Genomic DNA, 18,879 nt, shown 5'->3' with positions numbered 1-18,879 from the left:
TCGATTCCAAACTCGTATAGTCAACAAAGATCATGCTCACACATTGAGTTATTATTAATTATTTTGATAATTGGACTTTATATATAACATTCGAATGAAAAATTATTAATTATTTTGATTCTAGGGTATGTTTGAGGTATGACTGAGTTATCAATGAGTACTGGCTGAGTATTACTAATCGATACGACTGAGTTATTACAGCAGTTATCCAAAGTCAAATAGTTAACATAACAACAAACACAGGTTCACAAACAAACACAGTTTCATTTTGACAACACATTGTTCATTCCAACATTTCCTCCTTCCTCGAGGATATCTGCTGCCATCTTCACCCGTAACCCTTGAATATTACTATCGTTTATGCCATCAAAAGATACACCAAGCGCTAGACACTCCACAAACTTCAACGAATAAACCCCACAATCACCTGACATGTTGTTTTGTGGAATGTATCTTTTGCTCCTCCGTCTGAATGCGAACCTCTTCCTAGAATGCTTTCGGAGATCGGCAGGAATAAGCTCATTCAACATCCAGGGAAGCATCTCCAGTAGAGGTCTAAAAGCATTTAGCATTTTTGCTCACTTTCGGGTGTTGACTCTCCATAGATTGGATCGTAGCAATCTATCTTCTCCTTGATCAGATCCACGTGAAACGCCACCCAGTGATTACCGCCGGTTTGAAGACATCCGTACACGTGATCCACATCTGCATACCACTTCAAGTTTGTTGTAAATTCTTCGGGGTATCTCCCGTTTACCAACGCTTCATAACCACAGTCTTTGAACTTGAACGAAGCAGGTTTCATCCTGAACTGCCTGTAATCGAGGGCCGCCCAAGAACTTAACAACCAAGGGTCTATGAAACCAATCCGCTTGGACCAGAATGGAGTGGGATCTCGCATGGACCTTTGTATGAGGACGTTCATATACGCAGCGATATGCTAGACAAAGAAAAATAATAAGTCAGCCGTAATATAATGAATTAAATATATAAGTCAGCCTTAATAAAGACTTACATTATCAAACACCCATCCATATTCTTTGTCAGGCCACGGTCTTTCATGCATGAGTATGCTGTAGAAGTCACTCTCATGATCAGCTGAGAGTTCTTCTGGTTTATCTTTAGGTGCTGGTGGTTTGGGTGGAATTGCCTTAATGTGTTGCTTCAGTTTTTCCAGTCGCGCCGGATCAACAGGTGCGCAAGGGTCGTATATTGCTGATGAAGGCGTAATGTTCTTCCTCATGCAAGTCGTCTGTCCATTGTCTCCAATGTACGGAAAAACTGGTGCTGAATCAAGGTTCGTCAATGAAAACCCTTGTGGAGATAACTTAACTGATTTCTCCCGCAGTTCCTTTATCACGGAAGATCTAATCAATTCAGCTGGCTCGACATCAGACTCCGCCGCCAATGCGTTATCTTCCGCAAGAACTTCGTCGTTCGTCACAACACATTCCTCAGACCGCTGTAACTCAGCCTCTTCTTCTTTCTTCTTCTTCGGTAACTCAGCCTCTTTTTCCTTCTTTTTTTTCGGTAACTCAGCCTCGTCTTCCTTCTTTTTCTTCTGTAACCCAGCCTCTTGTTTCTTTTGTAACTCAGCCGCTTTTTTCTTCTGTTTCTTCTCCTCGTTCTCTTTTTTCTTAGCCTCTTACTTCTCCTTCCTCTTCAACGCAGCCTCTGCCCGCTGTGCTTTTTTCTTATCCTCGATAGCCTCATCCTTTACAGTAACAGTACGCTTGGCCTTGCCCCGTAAGCCGCGTCCATAGGCTGGAACGTTGGCATCCTTACCATCCTTAGCATCCTTAGTAATCTTTGCAGGAGAAACACTGATGAAATCAATTTCATTAAAATCATCACCCAAAATCCTTCTCACCACTGTATCCTTCTCAAGCTCCGAATTCTTCTTTGCAGGGGTCTCAGCTAACGCTGGACTTTTGACTGACTTCTGCTGTTTCTGCTGCGCCGGCACCGGACTTTTGACAGCCTTCTCCTTCCGCTGCGGCGGCACCGGACTTTTGACAGCCTTCTCTTTCTGCTGCGGCGGCTCTGGACTTTTGACAGGCTTTTTCTGCTGCCGCGGTTCTGTCACTGGAGTTTTTACAGACTTCTCCTCCTGGGCCTGCGGTTCTACCACTGGACTTTTGTCCGACTTTTCCGGTGGCGACCTCCTACGAGGTGATGATGTCACCGATAAAGATTTTTCTACGCCGGCGGAGGAGAGTTTAGCATCGTTGTCGGGAATTTTCCTTTCCCCCAAAACTTTCAGACTCTGCTGCACTACAGCTTTCACCACGTTATCTAGGGTCTTCTCGTCCATCACTGGCCGGTTCCGGTCAAAATCGTAAGCGTCAAATTTTGCTGAAATATTCTGCAGAGCACTCACAAGATTCGTCAGAGTCGCTTTGTCCAATACAGCTTCCTCCTCGCTAGAACCCTTTCTCGTTTCAGCAGCTTCTTTCTTCTGCTTCTTTGTTGATGGCTCAGCTTCTGATGAAACTCCCTTCGTTTTCTTCTTCTTCTTCTTCTCATTCCCCTTCCCCTGCTCATCCCTCTGTACTTCCCAGAAACCTTTCACGTATCTACCTGCGTGTATGTCTTCTACCAACCTAACGAGTTGTGGGTCGTCAGGTTCATCCGACCATACAGGAAACATCTCTTCAATTGACTCCTTCATAACCATTCTCCTCAAACGGACCTGCAACACCAGTTTATCATAAACTCAGCCATCAAATAACACAAAACCAAGCCATCAAATAAATTAATTCGGTCACAATATAAAATAAACTCAGCCATCAAATAACACAAAACCAAGCCATCAAATAAATTAATTCGGTCACAATATAAAATAAACTCAGCCATCAAATAGACTAATTCGGCAACAATATAAAATAAACTCAACCATTAAGTAGCTGTTAACTCAGTCGTATAAGTAGCAGTTAAACATTACCTCGCCATGATCTTTGATTTCGTCAGACAAGACAGTATCAAAACTTGAACGTGTACGCCTTCCACCCCATCGCAAAAGAGGAACGTCTTCATTGTTGACCACTCTCCCAAACTTCTCACCGAAACAGACGATGGACTCATACGCCCAAACCAATAAAACGTCCTTCATGCCGCTTACTGTGTATGACTTTCCATCTGGAGACAGTGTTTTCAGAGAGTCAACAAGAACTTCGTATGCAGTCCGACCCCATGGATACGACCTCATGGCTTCATCGTCGAATACCCTTATTGCACTTTGAAAGGGTATCCTTGAATTGTGATGCAAACAGTACAGTCCCATGGCTTGAAGAAATAACATCCCCAACCACTTACGCTTTTCAAAACTCCAACCAGGACAGAACTCTAATGCTGCCTTCAGCTCATCATACTTGGGTCCCATCCCAAGCGGCACCTTCAACTCCTCCCAAAACTCTTTGTATTGATCAGGTTCAAAACTTTCTGTTGGCAATGGACCTGTGTTTAACCCAGTGATCTCACCAAACTCGAGCAAGCTAAACCTGATAACATCATCAACCACAACAGACATATCTCCTTTTTATGCACTCGCAGCTGTCTACATAGCAGATAGTGTACGGTCCTACCAGACCAAATGCTTTCGCGTGAAAGTAGCCTAGCAACTACTCCAATGGGAGAGTTCACCAGTTCTTCCCACACATCGAGTCCTATTGTTTCTTTAATGTGGGGGAAATGTCCTGCACGGAAATTATGATTGATATCTTTACCTTCTAGGTTAGAAGGGTAAAGTCTTGGAGGGTAATCACGTGGTTCGACTTGACTAACATCCATCTGATCATATAACACAACAATAAATCAGCCACAACATAAAAATAACACAGCCATATCATAATATTAAAATATATTAGGTCATATATATAACTCAGCCATAACATAATAATTACTCAGTTATAACATAACCATAACTCAGCCATAACATAATAATTACTCAGTTATAACATAACCATAACTCAGCCACAACAAAAAGCCCTAATTCAGACACAACAAAAGCCTAGACAATCACATATCTCAGCCGCAACATAACCCTAACTCAGACACAACAAAATCCTCGACAAACCCATAGCACAGTCAACATAACCCTAACTCAGTCGCAACAAAAACCTCGACACACCCATATCACAGCCTCAACCAAAACACAAACAATCTCAGTCGCAATATATAACTGACCCACAAACTTAACCAAAATACAATATATAACGTCGCGACATCTTACCGGAAAAGATGAACTCGTTGATGAGAATGCGGTGAAGGCGATTTCGTATAGACGACGGTTTCTAAAAACTCCGACGAGACAGAGTTCAACGACAGAGAGTTATAGAGAGTTCAAGGAAGTAAAGAACAATGTCGACGAGGGTTTCGAAGGGTGAGAGGATTTCGGTTTGCGGTTCCTTCTTCGACACAACACAGTTCTTCGTGTTCTTTTCTTTCTTTTTTTTGACAAAACCGTATGTATGATAGTGATAGTGATAGAGACGGTTTGGTTTCAGAAAATAACTGATGTGATGTGGATTTTTAATAACTGATGTGGCTTTGATCTTTAAAATGAGTTTCAGAAAATAAAACATAACAAAAGCCCCTTATTGTAAATTACTAGGAAAGAGAAAACATTCTAGTAATAAAACAAAGATGTACAACATTCTAGTAATAAACCATAAAATGTGTAATATTCTAGTAATTTTCTCTAAAATTTATATGAGTACTCTTTTCTTGTTAGTTTGGAACCTTGGCTTTCGGATCGAAGATTGATGTGACGGCATCTACTTTCTTGTTTCTTTTGTCTTTGTGGCTTTGGGAGATTTCAAGGCGTCGAAGTGGTCTTGGCTTTCTTGTTTTCTCTTGCGAAGAGGTGTTTTGTCCTGAGTCTGTAGGTGGCTTTGGTTAGATCGATGTGTTTGCGTGTAAGACAGGATACAAAAGCCCCTCTTTGTCTGGTTTCCAGCCATATTTTATTCTTTATATTTCTCCACCTGTCTCATCTTTTCTCGGTTTTGTATAGTGGTTTTGGTGGTGTCGACTGCTGCGCTAGGCTCTCCTTCGCTATTGCTTTGTTGGCTGCTGCACTAGGCTCTTCCAATAAACCGTCATTGCATTTTTGGTCTGTTCTCGTTTCAAATCAAATCATAAGTGGATTTTCATCGTGTTTTAGGCCTTTACCCGTTTTACGATTTAAACATTTTTACGAACGATGTTAGTTTTTTTTCCTCGATCCTATGAAATGATGGAAATCCATCAGTTAGCCGAGAAGACAGTGGTGTTAAGTTAAGACGTATACAAAAAAAATGTATAAAATTCTTTGTTCACTGTTTTGATTTAACTATTCTCATATAAGTTTGTTAAAAAACTCAGTTGCAAAAAAATGCTGATTAAATTCCAGCAATTTTTATGTAGAAGAAGATACTTTTCTTAGTGACGTGAAAATATGCCTTTTCACATTTTCTAACTATAAAAATTTCGATCAATGTCTAAGACTCTAAGTGCTTAGAACACAGTTCACAATCTTCTTTAGAATCTAAAATCATAAGCCACTTCTAATCTTTTTCAGATTAAGCGCACACAAACTTGAAACAATGCATGCAAGAAAATTCTACCAAAGCTAAGTTTACAAAAGCTACTCTTTACCAAAGAATAGTGTTTAGGGTTTAAGAAACCTACAATTCTAAGTTTAACAAAGCTACTTCTAAATAAATAAAAAATCTACTCTCTATCAAAGAAGTTTTTTAAAAAAAATTTTTGCTAAGTATATGAATTTCATTACTAGAATGATCAAGTTGCATCAATTATTAGAAGTTTAAAAATCAGGAACCCTTCTTGGCAAAAAAAGATAAACCCTAAGCCTAAACCATATACAAAAACCATAAACCAAACACTAAACCCTTGAACTCTAAACTCAAAACCATAATCTCTAAATCTTAGACCCTAAACAATATACTAAAATTAAACCTTAAGCCAAATACTAAACACTAAATCCTAGACCCTAAACCATTATGCCCAAAAACCATTGATGTATGAACAACCCGTAAATGAATACCCAAAACTCAAAATCATAAAATTAACTTAGTTTATACATTAAACAATCTATACTATTATTTGCGAAGTAAATTTTCAGAACGGAGCTCTCACGTTGAAAGTTAGAGAGGTTAATATCGTTTATACCCTTAATGAATAAACTATCTAAATTAATCACAAAATAAAAACTAATTTCAAATCTATCTTATTAAAAAGTGATTAAAATTAATAATAAACTATCTAAATTAATCAGAAAATAAAAACGAATTTCAAATCTATCTGATTAAAAAATGATTAAAATTAATAATAAATCGTTTATACCCTTAATTGCGAAACTCTCACATTGAAAGTTAGAGCGGTTAATATAGTTAATACTCTTAATGAATAAACTATCTAAATTAATCAAAAAATAAAAACGAATTTCAAATCTATCTTATTAAAAGTGATTAAAATTAATAATAAATCGTTTATACCCTTAATAAATAAATTATATAAATTAGTCAAAAAAACATATCTGATTAAATTGACTATAAATAAATATAATAAAATTTTCAAAAATAAAAACACGTTTTAAAACATAATATAATTCTTAGATATATTATGTTGTTATCTGAAAATATAAAATTTATAGTTAGATATAAAACAATTTATAATTAAATGCTAATGATTTTCTATAATAATTATAATATGTGAATATTTTAAAAATTTAACACAACAATAACCATTTATATATTTTGATAAAACTCTCACTTTAAAAGTTAGAGCGGTTAATATCGTTTATATCCTTAATCAATAAACTATACCCTTACTGAATATGCTATCTAAACTAATCAAAAAATAAAAACGAATTTCAAATCTATCTGATTAAAAAGTGATTAAAATTAATAATAAATCGTTTATATCCTTAATAAATAATTTATATAAATTAGTCAAAAATAAAAACAAATTATCTGATTAAATAAGGGAATAAATTAATAACAATAAGAATTATCAAAAATATAAATAATTATAAACGAATTTTTATTAATAATATTATATTTATATATTATATTAGATAATTGACTATAAATAAATATAATAAATTTTCAAAAATAAAAACACGTTTTAAAACATAATATAATTCTTAGATATATTATGTTGTTATCTGAAAATAATATTTTATTTTAAAATTTATAGTTAGATATAAAAGAAATTATAATTAAATGCTAATGATTTTCTAAAATAATTCTAATATGTGAATGTTTTTAAAATTTAACACAACAATAACTATTTATATATTTTGATAAGGCTTACGTTAAAAGTTAGAGCGGTTAATATCGTTTATACCCTTAATGAATAAACTATCTAAATTAATCAAAAAATAAAAACGAATTTAAAATCTATCTGATTAAAAACTGATCTATACTATTATTTGCGAAGTAAATTTTTGGAATCAAGCTCCCACTTTAAAAGTTAGAGTGGTTAATATCGTTTATACCCTTAATGAATAAAATGTATAACTAAATTAAAAAATAAAAACAAAATTTTAATTTATTTGATTAGATAATTGATTAAAATTAATTATAGTAAGAATTATCCAAAATCTGAAAATATAATTTAAACAGAGGTAATTTATGTATATATTGTATTGTTATCTGAAAAAGTCTTTTAGAAAAAAGTTAAAAACATGAATTGTATAACTAAATATTAATCAAATAAATTGTATAACTAAGCTAAAAAATAAAAACAAAATTTTAATTTATTTGATTAGATATTAGATTAAAATTAATAATAGTAAGAATTATCCAAAATCTGAAAATATAATTTAAAAAAAAAAAAATTTATGTATATATTGTATTCTTATCTCAAAAAGTCTTTTAGTAAAAAGTTAAAAAAAATGAATTATATAACTAAATATTAATGAAATAAAATATATAACTAAATTAAAAAAATAAAAACGAAATTTTAATTTATTTGATTAGATAATTGATTAAAATTAATAATAGTAAGAATGCTCTCACGTTAAAAGTCAATAAATTTCAGGTAATACTTTTCATGTAAATACTATTGTTATCTGAAAAAGTCTTTTAGTAAAAAGTTTAAAACATACATTATGTAACTAAATATTAATCAAATAAAATTATTAATTATATAATTAAAAATAAAATATTGAATTATCCAAAATCTAAAAATATAATTAAAAATAAGATAATTTATATATATATATATATATTGTATTGTTATCTGAAAAAGTATTTTAGTAAGAAGTTAAAAACATAAATTACATAATTAAATATTAATAAACTAATTTATTTTTAATTAAATAATTTATTTTTAATTATATAATTAAAATTATAATATTAAGTTATTTTAAGATTTTTTTATTCCAAAAGCTTAAACCTAAACTCAAAACCCTAAACCTAAACTCAAATCAAAACTCATCAGTAAGATCTGAATTTACTGTAATTCTTCAGATTTACTATTGATTTCTGTTCTCTGAGAAAAAGCTTCCCATTTCTCAATGAAACTATCGTCTTCAAGCATTCTCATAACTTCAGACATCTTTGGGCAATGTATGGGAAGGTATTGTGTGCAGAGCAAAGCAACTTTAACTATACATAAACTTGTAAAAAGTGGTGCAGCGTATACAAAATTAATCTCTAAACATTTTCGGCTTGGCTATATGGACAAACCGTTTTTGTCATGTTTAAGAGATTTTAGCTGTTGATGTTGCTATGACAAATTTCAACCCCAACATAAAATCTCAAAGAATTATTAAAAAATGTTAATATGCTTTGGAGCCCTTGACAAAGGATATAAAATGGTTCGGGCATTTGATAGACGACTTTGTAAGTGTTATCACCACAAGATAACACTAAAATAAGAGTGGTAAAAAAACATTGTTGTCTATCCTAAACATGAAATGATGAGACAATACTTAGTCGGCTTTCCCGTTTTAGAATTTCAGCCTTTCATTTCAGCCGCATTGTGGTGAAGCCATTTTCCATCCAGCTGGTTCAACCTTCCAAGTTAGTAATCTAAAGGTAAAAAAAAGAAAGAAAAAATCACTCTTTTCGCTTTCGCTTACATAATAAATAATACTTCCACATATATATGGTGGAAGCAAATGCCTTCTTGATAAGATGTTACATTTCTGGTTGCCATCAGATTGGAAACTGCTCCTAGATCCAAATTAAGTCTCAGAAACATCATCACATAATGTGTGTTGAAAGCAATATTGATACCTTTTGTTTATCAATTTGAGCTCATAAGATTGGTAATTAATTGTTTAATTGGTGCAAGGTTGGGAGCAGAGCTGGGTCTGGTTGATTTAATGAGAAGTTGGACAAAGAAGTGAAGCGGCCGCAACAGATTAGCTGCTAGGAACCAAATCGGCCTTGAATGTACACTGTTGTGACTTTAAACACCCAGGAGAAATTGTAACTAAGATGTGTATGCTTTAATGTGAATCATTAATCCCACTGGATAATACACATGAATACATGATATACCCGAGAAGACTACAAGATTGCTCTGGTTAATGTACTGGAAAGGGACTAGAACCATATCTTTCTTTATTTAACTTAAAAAGTTAGTAAGTAATTTAGATCATATTAATTCAATTAGCAGTTAAGAAACGATTTATTAGCTATGGATATGTAAAATGAATCAGATTCTATGAGGCAAAGAAACAAAAGAAAATGAAAAAGAAAAAAAAAAAATCTGTCCAAGGAGCTTTCGTCTTCTATACACATTTCTTCAGATCAAGTAAACGCCCAAAAAAAAGACTCATACAAGAGTTTTTAACACTTGTTCAACGACGCTTAAAAGGAAACTTTAAAAGAATTGGAGGACGTTTAGGGGAGTCGGTTGTCACCTTGTTCGAATCCTCTGTTTGATCTACAGGCTTACTCACGTTTGTTGCTTTATCCGCAAGAAAGCTCCGTTCCAAACCCTCTGGTTTACTTGATGTGGTTTCCTTTACAACAAAACCATTGTCTGACTCACTTTGAGTCGCTTTGGCTGAGTGCTTGATCCTTGTAGACCTTTCGCGTTTTATCGGTTTAGATGTACTTTTCAAGCTCTTTGCTGTGTAAAATCCCGATTCAAGAGCTTCAAGAGCACGAGTTGTCAATGGCCTCTTTCTTGTGCTTTGTCTTCTTGGAATATCTGTGTTTGTCTGTTGGTTCAGCTCTTCCTCTTCTTCTTGTTTTATTGATGCAGTTTGATGAGTGGAAAGACAAGTCCTCTTGTTTGAGCCTGGCATGGAAGGAAGCTGAATAGGTTTCTCGTGCTGTTGAGAAGCTTCCATATCATTTGAAGAGCTTTTTTTGTCCCAACACAACCGATTTGAGTCCTCTTGTTGTTGTTTCTCCAGTGAACATAACCCATTTGGTTCAGTTTCTTCTGATTTCTCAGTCTTGATGTTCATCAACTCAACCGATAACTTCGGACTTTGACCAAAACGTTCTATATCTTTCCTTACACATGTACTGAGCCGCCTTCGCTTAGTGAAAGGAAAAGATTCGGATGATTTTCGGACAGACCTCTTCTTTGACCCAACATTCTCCAAAGTCTCACCAGACAGCTTAGGAAACTCCCAAGTCACACCTGTATTGTTACCTGATTGGTTCTCATTATCGGGCAAATGTCTCCGTCTCCTTATCCCTGATGACTGCCCACTTGTATCCACAATCATGAACCTCGCCGGCTCTTCCACCAGTTTCTTCATTCCCTTCTTTTCCCATTTACATTCACCAGCAAACTTGGCTTGCTCCAACGGCATCATTTGGGATCTTTCCACAGAAGGGCTGTTATCAGGATTCTTCAACTCTCGAAATGCACACAACTTGCCTCCTGATGCCAAACTAGTAGTGTCCACAACAGTGAACTTCATATGATTAGAACAAGAGTCTGGAGACCTGAGGTAACGGTGCTTAGAGTGTTGGTAATTAGTCTCTTCACTGGAAGGTCTGATGTCTGCTGTCTCAAATTCAAGAAGCTCAGGCTCGGCAACAACTTTTTTGAGAATGTCAGCGATGGAATCAAAGTAATGATTCTGTTTAACGAGTTTCCGTCTAGAGAACGTTTCTACCCCAGGGATGAGGAAGACGATGTTGTCTTTAGATTTGGTGTCCTTTGGCTGCTCAGAATGCCACCCTCTGGCTAGCAAACGCGGCCACACAGCGTCCCAAAAGATATCATTGCAACGGGCTTTGCTTAGACGGGAACCGCCATCAAGTTTTTCTATTATTTCCTCAGATGTGAGTGAAGTGTATGCTCCTAAACCAGCAGAGGAGACTGTGAACCACTGTTTCGATTTCGCTGGTTCTGTTGTTAGGACTGTCAGATCTTTGTCTCTACCGATCGCTACGGCTTCTACAAGAGATTGGAGACCTACTAGTTCTTTCACTCCAATAATGTATCTCTCCAGAGATATATTCCCTTCAGCAAATGACTTTGAAACCTGTTTAATGGTGTAAATATATAGACCTTGTTAAAAAAAACATATTCACACATTGAAAAAAAGAGAGACTCACATTCACAAGCTTATTTTTCTGAGATTCATCGGTGATGCTGGGAATCAAACGGGACAACAGGTGTTGTAGCCTCCAACCTGAATAGAGCTTCTTGCCTTGTATACATTTCCTGCTTTGCTTCTTGAGTGCGTTAGACCAAACCTTGTGTTTAGCAGATTTGTAGAACCTTCCGTAGTAAAACGAAAGTATATCTCCTGTTTCTTTGCTCTCTAACAGCTTCTTCACCTGAGTAAAGTTCTTCCCGAATGTATATAAACCAAGAACAAATCCATCTACTTCCAGATCATCCCAAGAACTCGATGGTGTCTCCGGCACAGCTTCAAGAGTCATCCTCCGCTGCTTAGTTCCCGTGTTCCTGCGGCTTCGTTTATTTTTCAGAGATTTGAGAGACTCGCTCATGTCGACATGGTCATCTCCAAGCCCTTGTCTATCTTTAAATTTGGTGTCTATCCACGTTACTTGGAGAGGTAGTCCAACCACGAAGGAACCAGAGCCAAGATCATCTGAAGCTAGAGGGGGGTTCTCTGGATCAGAGATCATAGGAGGTATCTCAGCCTGATATTCATCCCCAACACGTACATCAACTTTGGGATCACCACAGGCAAATTCTTCCTCACAAGAACCACCTTCCATAGGATTGTTTTCTTCAACCATCTTAAGAACTGTCTGCACAAACACCTTCAAGAACATACCAAAGGCTAAGGCAAAAAGTTTCCGGTAATATCATATAAAATAGATAACGCAAAAATTACAATAAACACCAAACACTTGAAGATATAAGATCACTGAAATCAACAGAGAAATTGCAATCTATTTGTGAGAAAATCAAGATAGAGTGCGATACGTTTTGACCTCAAAGCGGAGCATCAAAAGATCCAAGAAAAGCCGCATCAAAAGCGTGAAAAGAGAGAGCAAGAATCAAGAACATTATATATAGGGAACCCAAACATCAACAAGGACAATGATCCTATAAACCCATGTAAAGAGATAAAGACGAAACAATAAAGAGTCGTAGTCAACCAGTGGAATAGAAGATAAAGCTGAGATCTTTTGTCGCATAGAGACAACGTGAAAACACGAATTCTACAAAAGATGGATACTCCATGTAATAAAGGAGGGCATTTACCACTAACGTTTTGCAAAACCCACGAGAACGCAGAACGTGAATTACCTAAAACCGGCATTAAGAGAAGGACCAAGAGAGAGAGAGAGATTTGGTAACCTGAAAAGGCTTTCCAAGAAAGACAAGAGATGTTTCAGCTTTGCATTGCAGTGTGATTTCTCAAGCACCGAAGAGAAAGAGACAGAGAGAGAGATCACTTGGCCGCTCTTTCAACACAAGTCTTCGCGAGAGAACCAACTAATGAACACACAAAAAGGTGTACAAGTTTCACTTAGAGAAAGGAAACGAACTTCCAATTTATCGAGCAATTTTTTTTTGCTTTTCAGTGATTTTTATATTGTCCAAGATATGAGTTATGTAATGTTTTAATTTAATATAAAATAATAAATCATTTTATTATAGTTTTATGATTATTTTTTTGCATATAGTTTGAGATTTATTTTATAATTAAAACTCATTCTTACACATAAGTTTAAATTACCCGGACCTCACAATGGATTCTCTCATTAATCCGGAATCTCGAACTTGGAATTTACATGTAATCAGGACTTTGGTGGATCTTCATGATGTAAAAATTATTAAAAGTATTTCATTAAGTAGAAATCCGATGAAAGATAGGAATGGATGACATTTTACTAACAATGGGAAATACTCGGTACAATCAGGTTATCATGTGGAACGGGTCTATCCTGACAAGATAAAACCACCAGAATTTTATGGTCCCACAGTGGATACACTAAAAGCTTTCTGCTGGAAAGTGCGGTACCCTCCGAAAATAAAACATTTCTTATGGTAACTCCTTTCAGGATGTATTGCGGTAATGAAAAATTTAAAAGCAAGAGGGATACAAGGGGATATATATTGTGCTCGATGCGGAGATCCGGAGGAATCAATAAACCATGTATTTTTTGAATGTCCTCCAGCACGTCAAGTGTGGGCATTATCTAAGATACCATCGCATCCCAATATTTTTCCTATCATTTCTTTTTTCGCTAATATGGATCATCTTTTTTGGAGAGTCAATCCAAAGATGAATGATCACCAATTTGCATGGATATTATGGTATATATGGAAATGTCGGAATAACAAAGTTTTTAGTAATATGGATATTGATCCGAGGGAAACACTTAAAATAGCAGAATTAGAGTCATCACTTTGGACTGAGGCACATGTAGTAAATGACCCAACGAGGGGGCATCGGGTACAGACCAGTCCGACACTAGCGACGCCATGACGATGGCGCTTCATAGATGGATCATGGAAAGATAAGGATTTATTTTCAGGGCAAGGTTGGTATAGCACTTTACCAGGTTTTGATGGTTTATTAGGGGCGAGGAATGTAAGGGCATGTCTCTCACCCCTTCATTCGGAGGTGGAGGCATTAATTTGGGAAATAGAATGTATGAAGAATTTAAGACAGTTTCAAGTAACGTTTGCAACGGATTGTTCTCAATTGGTGAAGATGGTTTAGGAACCAGGAGAATGGCCATCATTTGAAAGTTATCTGGAAGATATTAAGCTTTTAAAAAGAAGTTTCCTCAACTCAGACATCGTTCATGTACCCCGGACGGAGAACCTACGGGCAGATAGCTTAGCACGCAGTGCTAGGAAACAACCGTCCTTCGTCGTTCACATGGATGCGAAGTTACCGATTTGGTTTACAGAGTCAATATGAGTCTGTAAATGTTTGATGTTTAAGTAAATATTTGTCTTTTATAGTCATGGTACATAGATGAATTGTTATAAACTTTGTACCTAGGATTATTTAAAATACTATATCTAAACGTTTAAACTGAACACACCCCGAAATAAGAAAATGAATGAAAAGTAAAAAGAAACGAAACTCAAATACACCAATCGAGTCAATCACAATCTATTTTTTTTAATTAGCACAGGTTACAATCATATCACGTGAAATATTTGAAGTTAATTTTGGTTTATACTTTTTCTAAACAAAATTATTAAAAATTAAAGTTAGTTAATTATAAGAAAAATAGGATTATTTTTACATTTTTATTTTATTTAGACTTTTGAAAAGGACATTAATTATTTTATAATTAATTTTTCTTTTAGATTTTTATACAACTATTTTATTTTTAATAGACAAAAATCTCTTTATTATTTATATTTTTTTATACATACAAACACATATCCATCATATTCGCACATACTCATGTACGATAATAACATCAAAATAAAAAATTATGTTAGTATCATAAGATGTAATAAGGATAACAAAAAGTTGAGTTGTATCAAGAAATTAAAAGAAAATACTAAGGTAATACCTTTCATGTAAAATACTATTGTGTTTTGTAAAAATAATATGTGGAAGCTTAAACCTAAATATAGATGTGAAATATTTGTAGCTATTTTTGGTCATACTTTTTAACATTCAAAATTATCTATTAAAAAGGAAAACTTAGTTACTTATAAGATAATAATAAGAGTACTTTTAAAATTTTATTTTAATTAGGCTTTTAAGAAAGTAATATTATTTATTTAAAAGATAGTTTTTATTCATGTTTTTACTAAATAATTTGTTGTACTTGTAAGATTTTATAATTCGTTTTTGTTTAACATTTTTTCTTAAAAGTTAATATTTATCTTTTATAAATCTCTATCTTTAGTATCTCTTAAAACAAACATTATAATAAATAATAATAATAATAAGACTATGAAATAATATTTAAAATTATTTTTTAAGAAAAAATCGCTTTTATTTTTTTAATATATATTTTTCTGATTTTGACAGAGTTTAACACATATCACATTTTTAAATATATAACCAACATTATCACAATCACGTAAATTAGCAACTTTGAACAACCAACCTTTTTAAGAAAAAATACTAATAATAATAATAACACTATTAAATAATATTTATAATTATTTTTTAAGAAAGATCATTTTCATTATTTTAGTATATATATTTTTGATTATGAGATAGTTTAACACATATCACATTTCTAAATATATAACTGACATGTGTCACAATCATGTTAATTAGCAATTTCGAAGAACCAAGCTCAATATAATATTTTATAATAATATTTTCATTAAAATCTAGAAAATAAAAATTATATGAGAAAATTGTTTTCACATATTTTTTTAGGATTTTAAAATAAGAAAATTTCTAAAATAATTACTACAAAGTATTTTTTAAAAAAATATTTTTTACTATTAAATAATTTTTAAAAGTAGTTTTTATCAAAATTTGTTTTTATTATCTTATTATATATATTTTAAATTATTATATATTTAAACACATTTCACAACATTATAAGAAAAATTATTACCAAATAGTCTTTTGCAATTATCTTTTGATTATGATTTAAAAAAGGGAAATTACTATTAAATAATATTTTAATTACTTTTTAATTAGGAGATAGATTAACACATGTCACATTCTTAAAATATATAATTGGCATGTGTCGTGATCATGTTAATTCATAATTTTGAAGAACCAAGCTTTTAGAAAAAGAAAATTCTATTAAATAAATGTTTTTCAATTTTTTTTTGTAGGATTTTGAAAAAAGAAAATTTCGAAAATAATTAATACTAAATTAATAAAAAAACACTTTTACTATTAAATAATTTTTAAAAGTAGTTTTTATCAAAATGCGTTTTTATTATCTTATTATATATATGTTTAATCATTATATATTTAAACACATGTCACAATATTATAAGGAAAATTGTTATCAAATAGTCTTTTGCAATTATCTTTTGATTATGATTTAAAAAATCAAATTAGTATTAAATAATATTTCAATTACTTTTTAATAAAATTTGTTTTTATTAACATCTTAGTATATATATTTTTAATTATGAGATGATTGACACATGTTACAATCGTAAAATATATAATTTCCATGTGTCGCGATTAGGTTAATTAACAACTTTGAAGAACCAAGATTTATTTAATAAGATTAACTATTATTTGCCAAAAGGTGATTTATTAAATTATATGCATTACATATTGCAGTTTTTTAAGGAGTGAGAATGAACCCATAAAGTTTTATTATATAAAAACTTAACGTTATTAATGATATTGTAAGAAATTTTACAATGACGTACAATAAAAATAAAAATACAAATAAAATAGGTAAGATGATGAGAAAAACAACAAAACTCATGAAATAGAGTGAGAAGATGATTCTCATTGAAAAGTCGTTTTTAAGGCGAACACTCAGATATTTGATTTACCTTGCATGAGTAATAAAAATTTAAATTTGTATTTGACTTGTTAAAAATGAGTACTTGTTACTACTTTGCACGCCAAACAACTAATATTTTTAAAAACTTGTTACTTGTTTTGTACTTGTAAGTATCTTTGTTCAAAAAAAATATACTTGTAAGTATCTAAATTTTGCTATTAAATACTCGACTGATCATGACAAGTACTTGAAGAGTCAAGACGATACAAAACAAGTAACAAGTATAAAATGAGTAATGAGTATTTGTGTCCAACCATAAATGTAAGTAAAAGACAAGTATTATTGACAAGTAACAAGTATGTAAAAAGTATCAAGTGATGGGACATTAACGAGTTAAGTAATATTAAAAAATATAATGATATTTGATACTTGACTTGGTCTTGTAAGTAATGAAAATTTTCAGCTTATTACTTGCCTTCACAACGCCAAGTACTTAACTTTTCAAGGTGGATACGAGTCGAGCATAAAGTTTAACACGATTAAGGAATAATGATGTCCAACTCTTAATAGAGTATCAACTCTATTGATTTTCTTGTGATCCATAAATCTTTGTCGCATTAGAAACATCAATTCTCTTTGTTGTATTATATTGGTTTAATCCAATTTAGATCTATATATATTCTTAGTCTGATACATTGATTTAATCGTAAGAAATAGAGATTAGGAATACCAATTTTCAATGATTCAACCGGGCATCGTGGTCTGGTGGTAAAGGAACCTCGGCTGAGGTGCCCGTCATCACGAGTTCGAGCGACGACCACAGCGGATTTAACATGGTTTCTGTTTGGCTTACAGGACCTTCCTCGCCAGTTCCGGTTGGACGCGGTGGGATAGTCGGACTAAGTGAGAGGTCCGGATACCTGGATTATCAAAAAAAAAAAAAAAAAAAATTCAATGATTGTACAAATATCACCATACAACAAAGATATATCACATATGTGTTGCCGTCTCTTCCATGATGCAGATGGATGTTTTAGTATTTTATTTTGATACGAAATATATTTTATCAAAATAGAAATTCTGGAAAATTCATTCATGGACAACATCAAACTTCTTCCTTCAGTTTCTAAAATATCTTCTGCATCTCAAATCCATAAGGTTTATTTCTGTGAATATATTTTTAAATATTTATTTATATATTTAAAATAAATTACTTGTCCTTTAAGTTTCTTAAAAAGCTGTTCAATTCTAAGAGTTTAGAACTTTCAATAATATATGTTATGGGAATTTGAATATGAATGGTGATAGAATAACAATATTAGCAGAAACCAACCATATGTTGTTTTATGCCGTGGCGAAAACTAAGACAAAACATTCTTGTGTTCGCCATTTGATTAAACAGAACATTCACAGGGACACTGTTGATTTTCCTAGAAATGAAAGTATATTCCTAAGTTAGAGTCATAGGCAGCATGTGTAAGAATATTTTCCTATTATTACTTATGCATATAAATGTGCATTTGGAATACATCGCCTGATCATAGTTATCAGAAAAGAAAATTATGTATAAACAGACAATATTTTTGGTTCTATATTCTGTATAGACATATCCAATCATAGTTAACACTTATCAGAATTTTTTTTTTCTTATGGGTAAAGATAGCAAAATTCCAGAAGTTAAGATACTGGTTGTGTATAGGAATTGCTACGTTTCGAATACGCCAAAAATTTCGTATTCAAATCAAATTTTAACCCAATAACATGTTGTTTCAGATAATATTTAATTTAGTTAATAAACAACAACGAAAAAATAACATAATATGAATTAATCTAAGTTCTTTTATAGTTGTATAACAAACTAACTAGGTGTTTGCCCAAGATGCGGGCTTAAACATTTTCATAAATTTTGAAAAGTTCTTTGTACATTATATTCATTACTAAAATAAATCTTAAAATAATTCAATATTATTTTTTTAATAATATAATTAAGAAATTTTATTTGATTAATATTTAATAATATAGTTTATGTTTTTAACGTTTTACTAAAATACTTTTT

At 32.7% G+C, this 18,879-nt stretch overlaps 1 protein-coding gene across 2 annotated transcripts; it reads right to left on the bottom strand.

The window, feature by feature from the left end:
- Positions 1-9,661: 9,661 nt before the first annotated feature.
- Positions 9,662-13,522, bottom strand: LOC106433971. 2 transcript variants are annotated; one of them, XM_013874813.3, is made up of 3 exons: positions 12,766-13,522; positions 11,544-12,221; positions 9,662-11,470 (listed from the first exon to the last, which is right to left on the bottom strand). In XM_013874813.3, exons 2-3 carry the CDS (start codon positions 12,195-12,197, stop codon positions 9,818-9,820), a joined length of 2,307 nt encoding a protein of 768 aa, XP_013730267.1. In that variant the 5' UTR covers positions 12,198-12,221; positions 12,766-13,522; the 3' UTR covers positions 9,662-9,817. The 2 variants fall into 2 exon arrangements, with proteins under 2 accessions (XP_013730267.1, XP_013730266.1); XM_013874812.3 differs by lacking the exon at positions 12,766-13,522 and having other exon boundaries at positions 11,544-12,733.
- Between the last annotated feature and the right edge of the window lie 5,357 nt (positions 13,523-18,879).

The sequence above is a fragment of the Brassica napus genome, chromosome A1 (assembly GCF_020379485.1).
Source record: "Brassica napus cultivar Da-Ae chromosome A1, Da-Ae, whole genome shotgun sequence".
Classification (NCBI taxonomy): domain Eukaryota; kingdom Viridiplantae; phylum Streptophyta; class Magnoliopsida; order Brassicales; family Brassicaceae; genus Brassica; species Brassica napus.
Note: the sequence above shows the minus strand (reverse complement) of the source record. Positions and strands in the feature narration are given on the sequence as shown.

What these genes read in the sequence shown, in the direction of transcription:
- LOC106433971 (XM_013874812.3), bottom strand. Translation starts at nt 12,233, where the DNA reads ATGTTCTTGAAGGTGTTTGTGCAGACAGTTCTTAAGATGGTTGAAGAA. An exon ending in AGAAAAATAAGCTTGTGAAT is followed by an intron (nt 11,471 to 11,543) that starts GTGAGTCTCTCT and finishes ACCATTAAACAG; the next exon opens with GTTTCAAAGTCATTTGCTGA.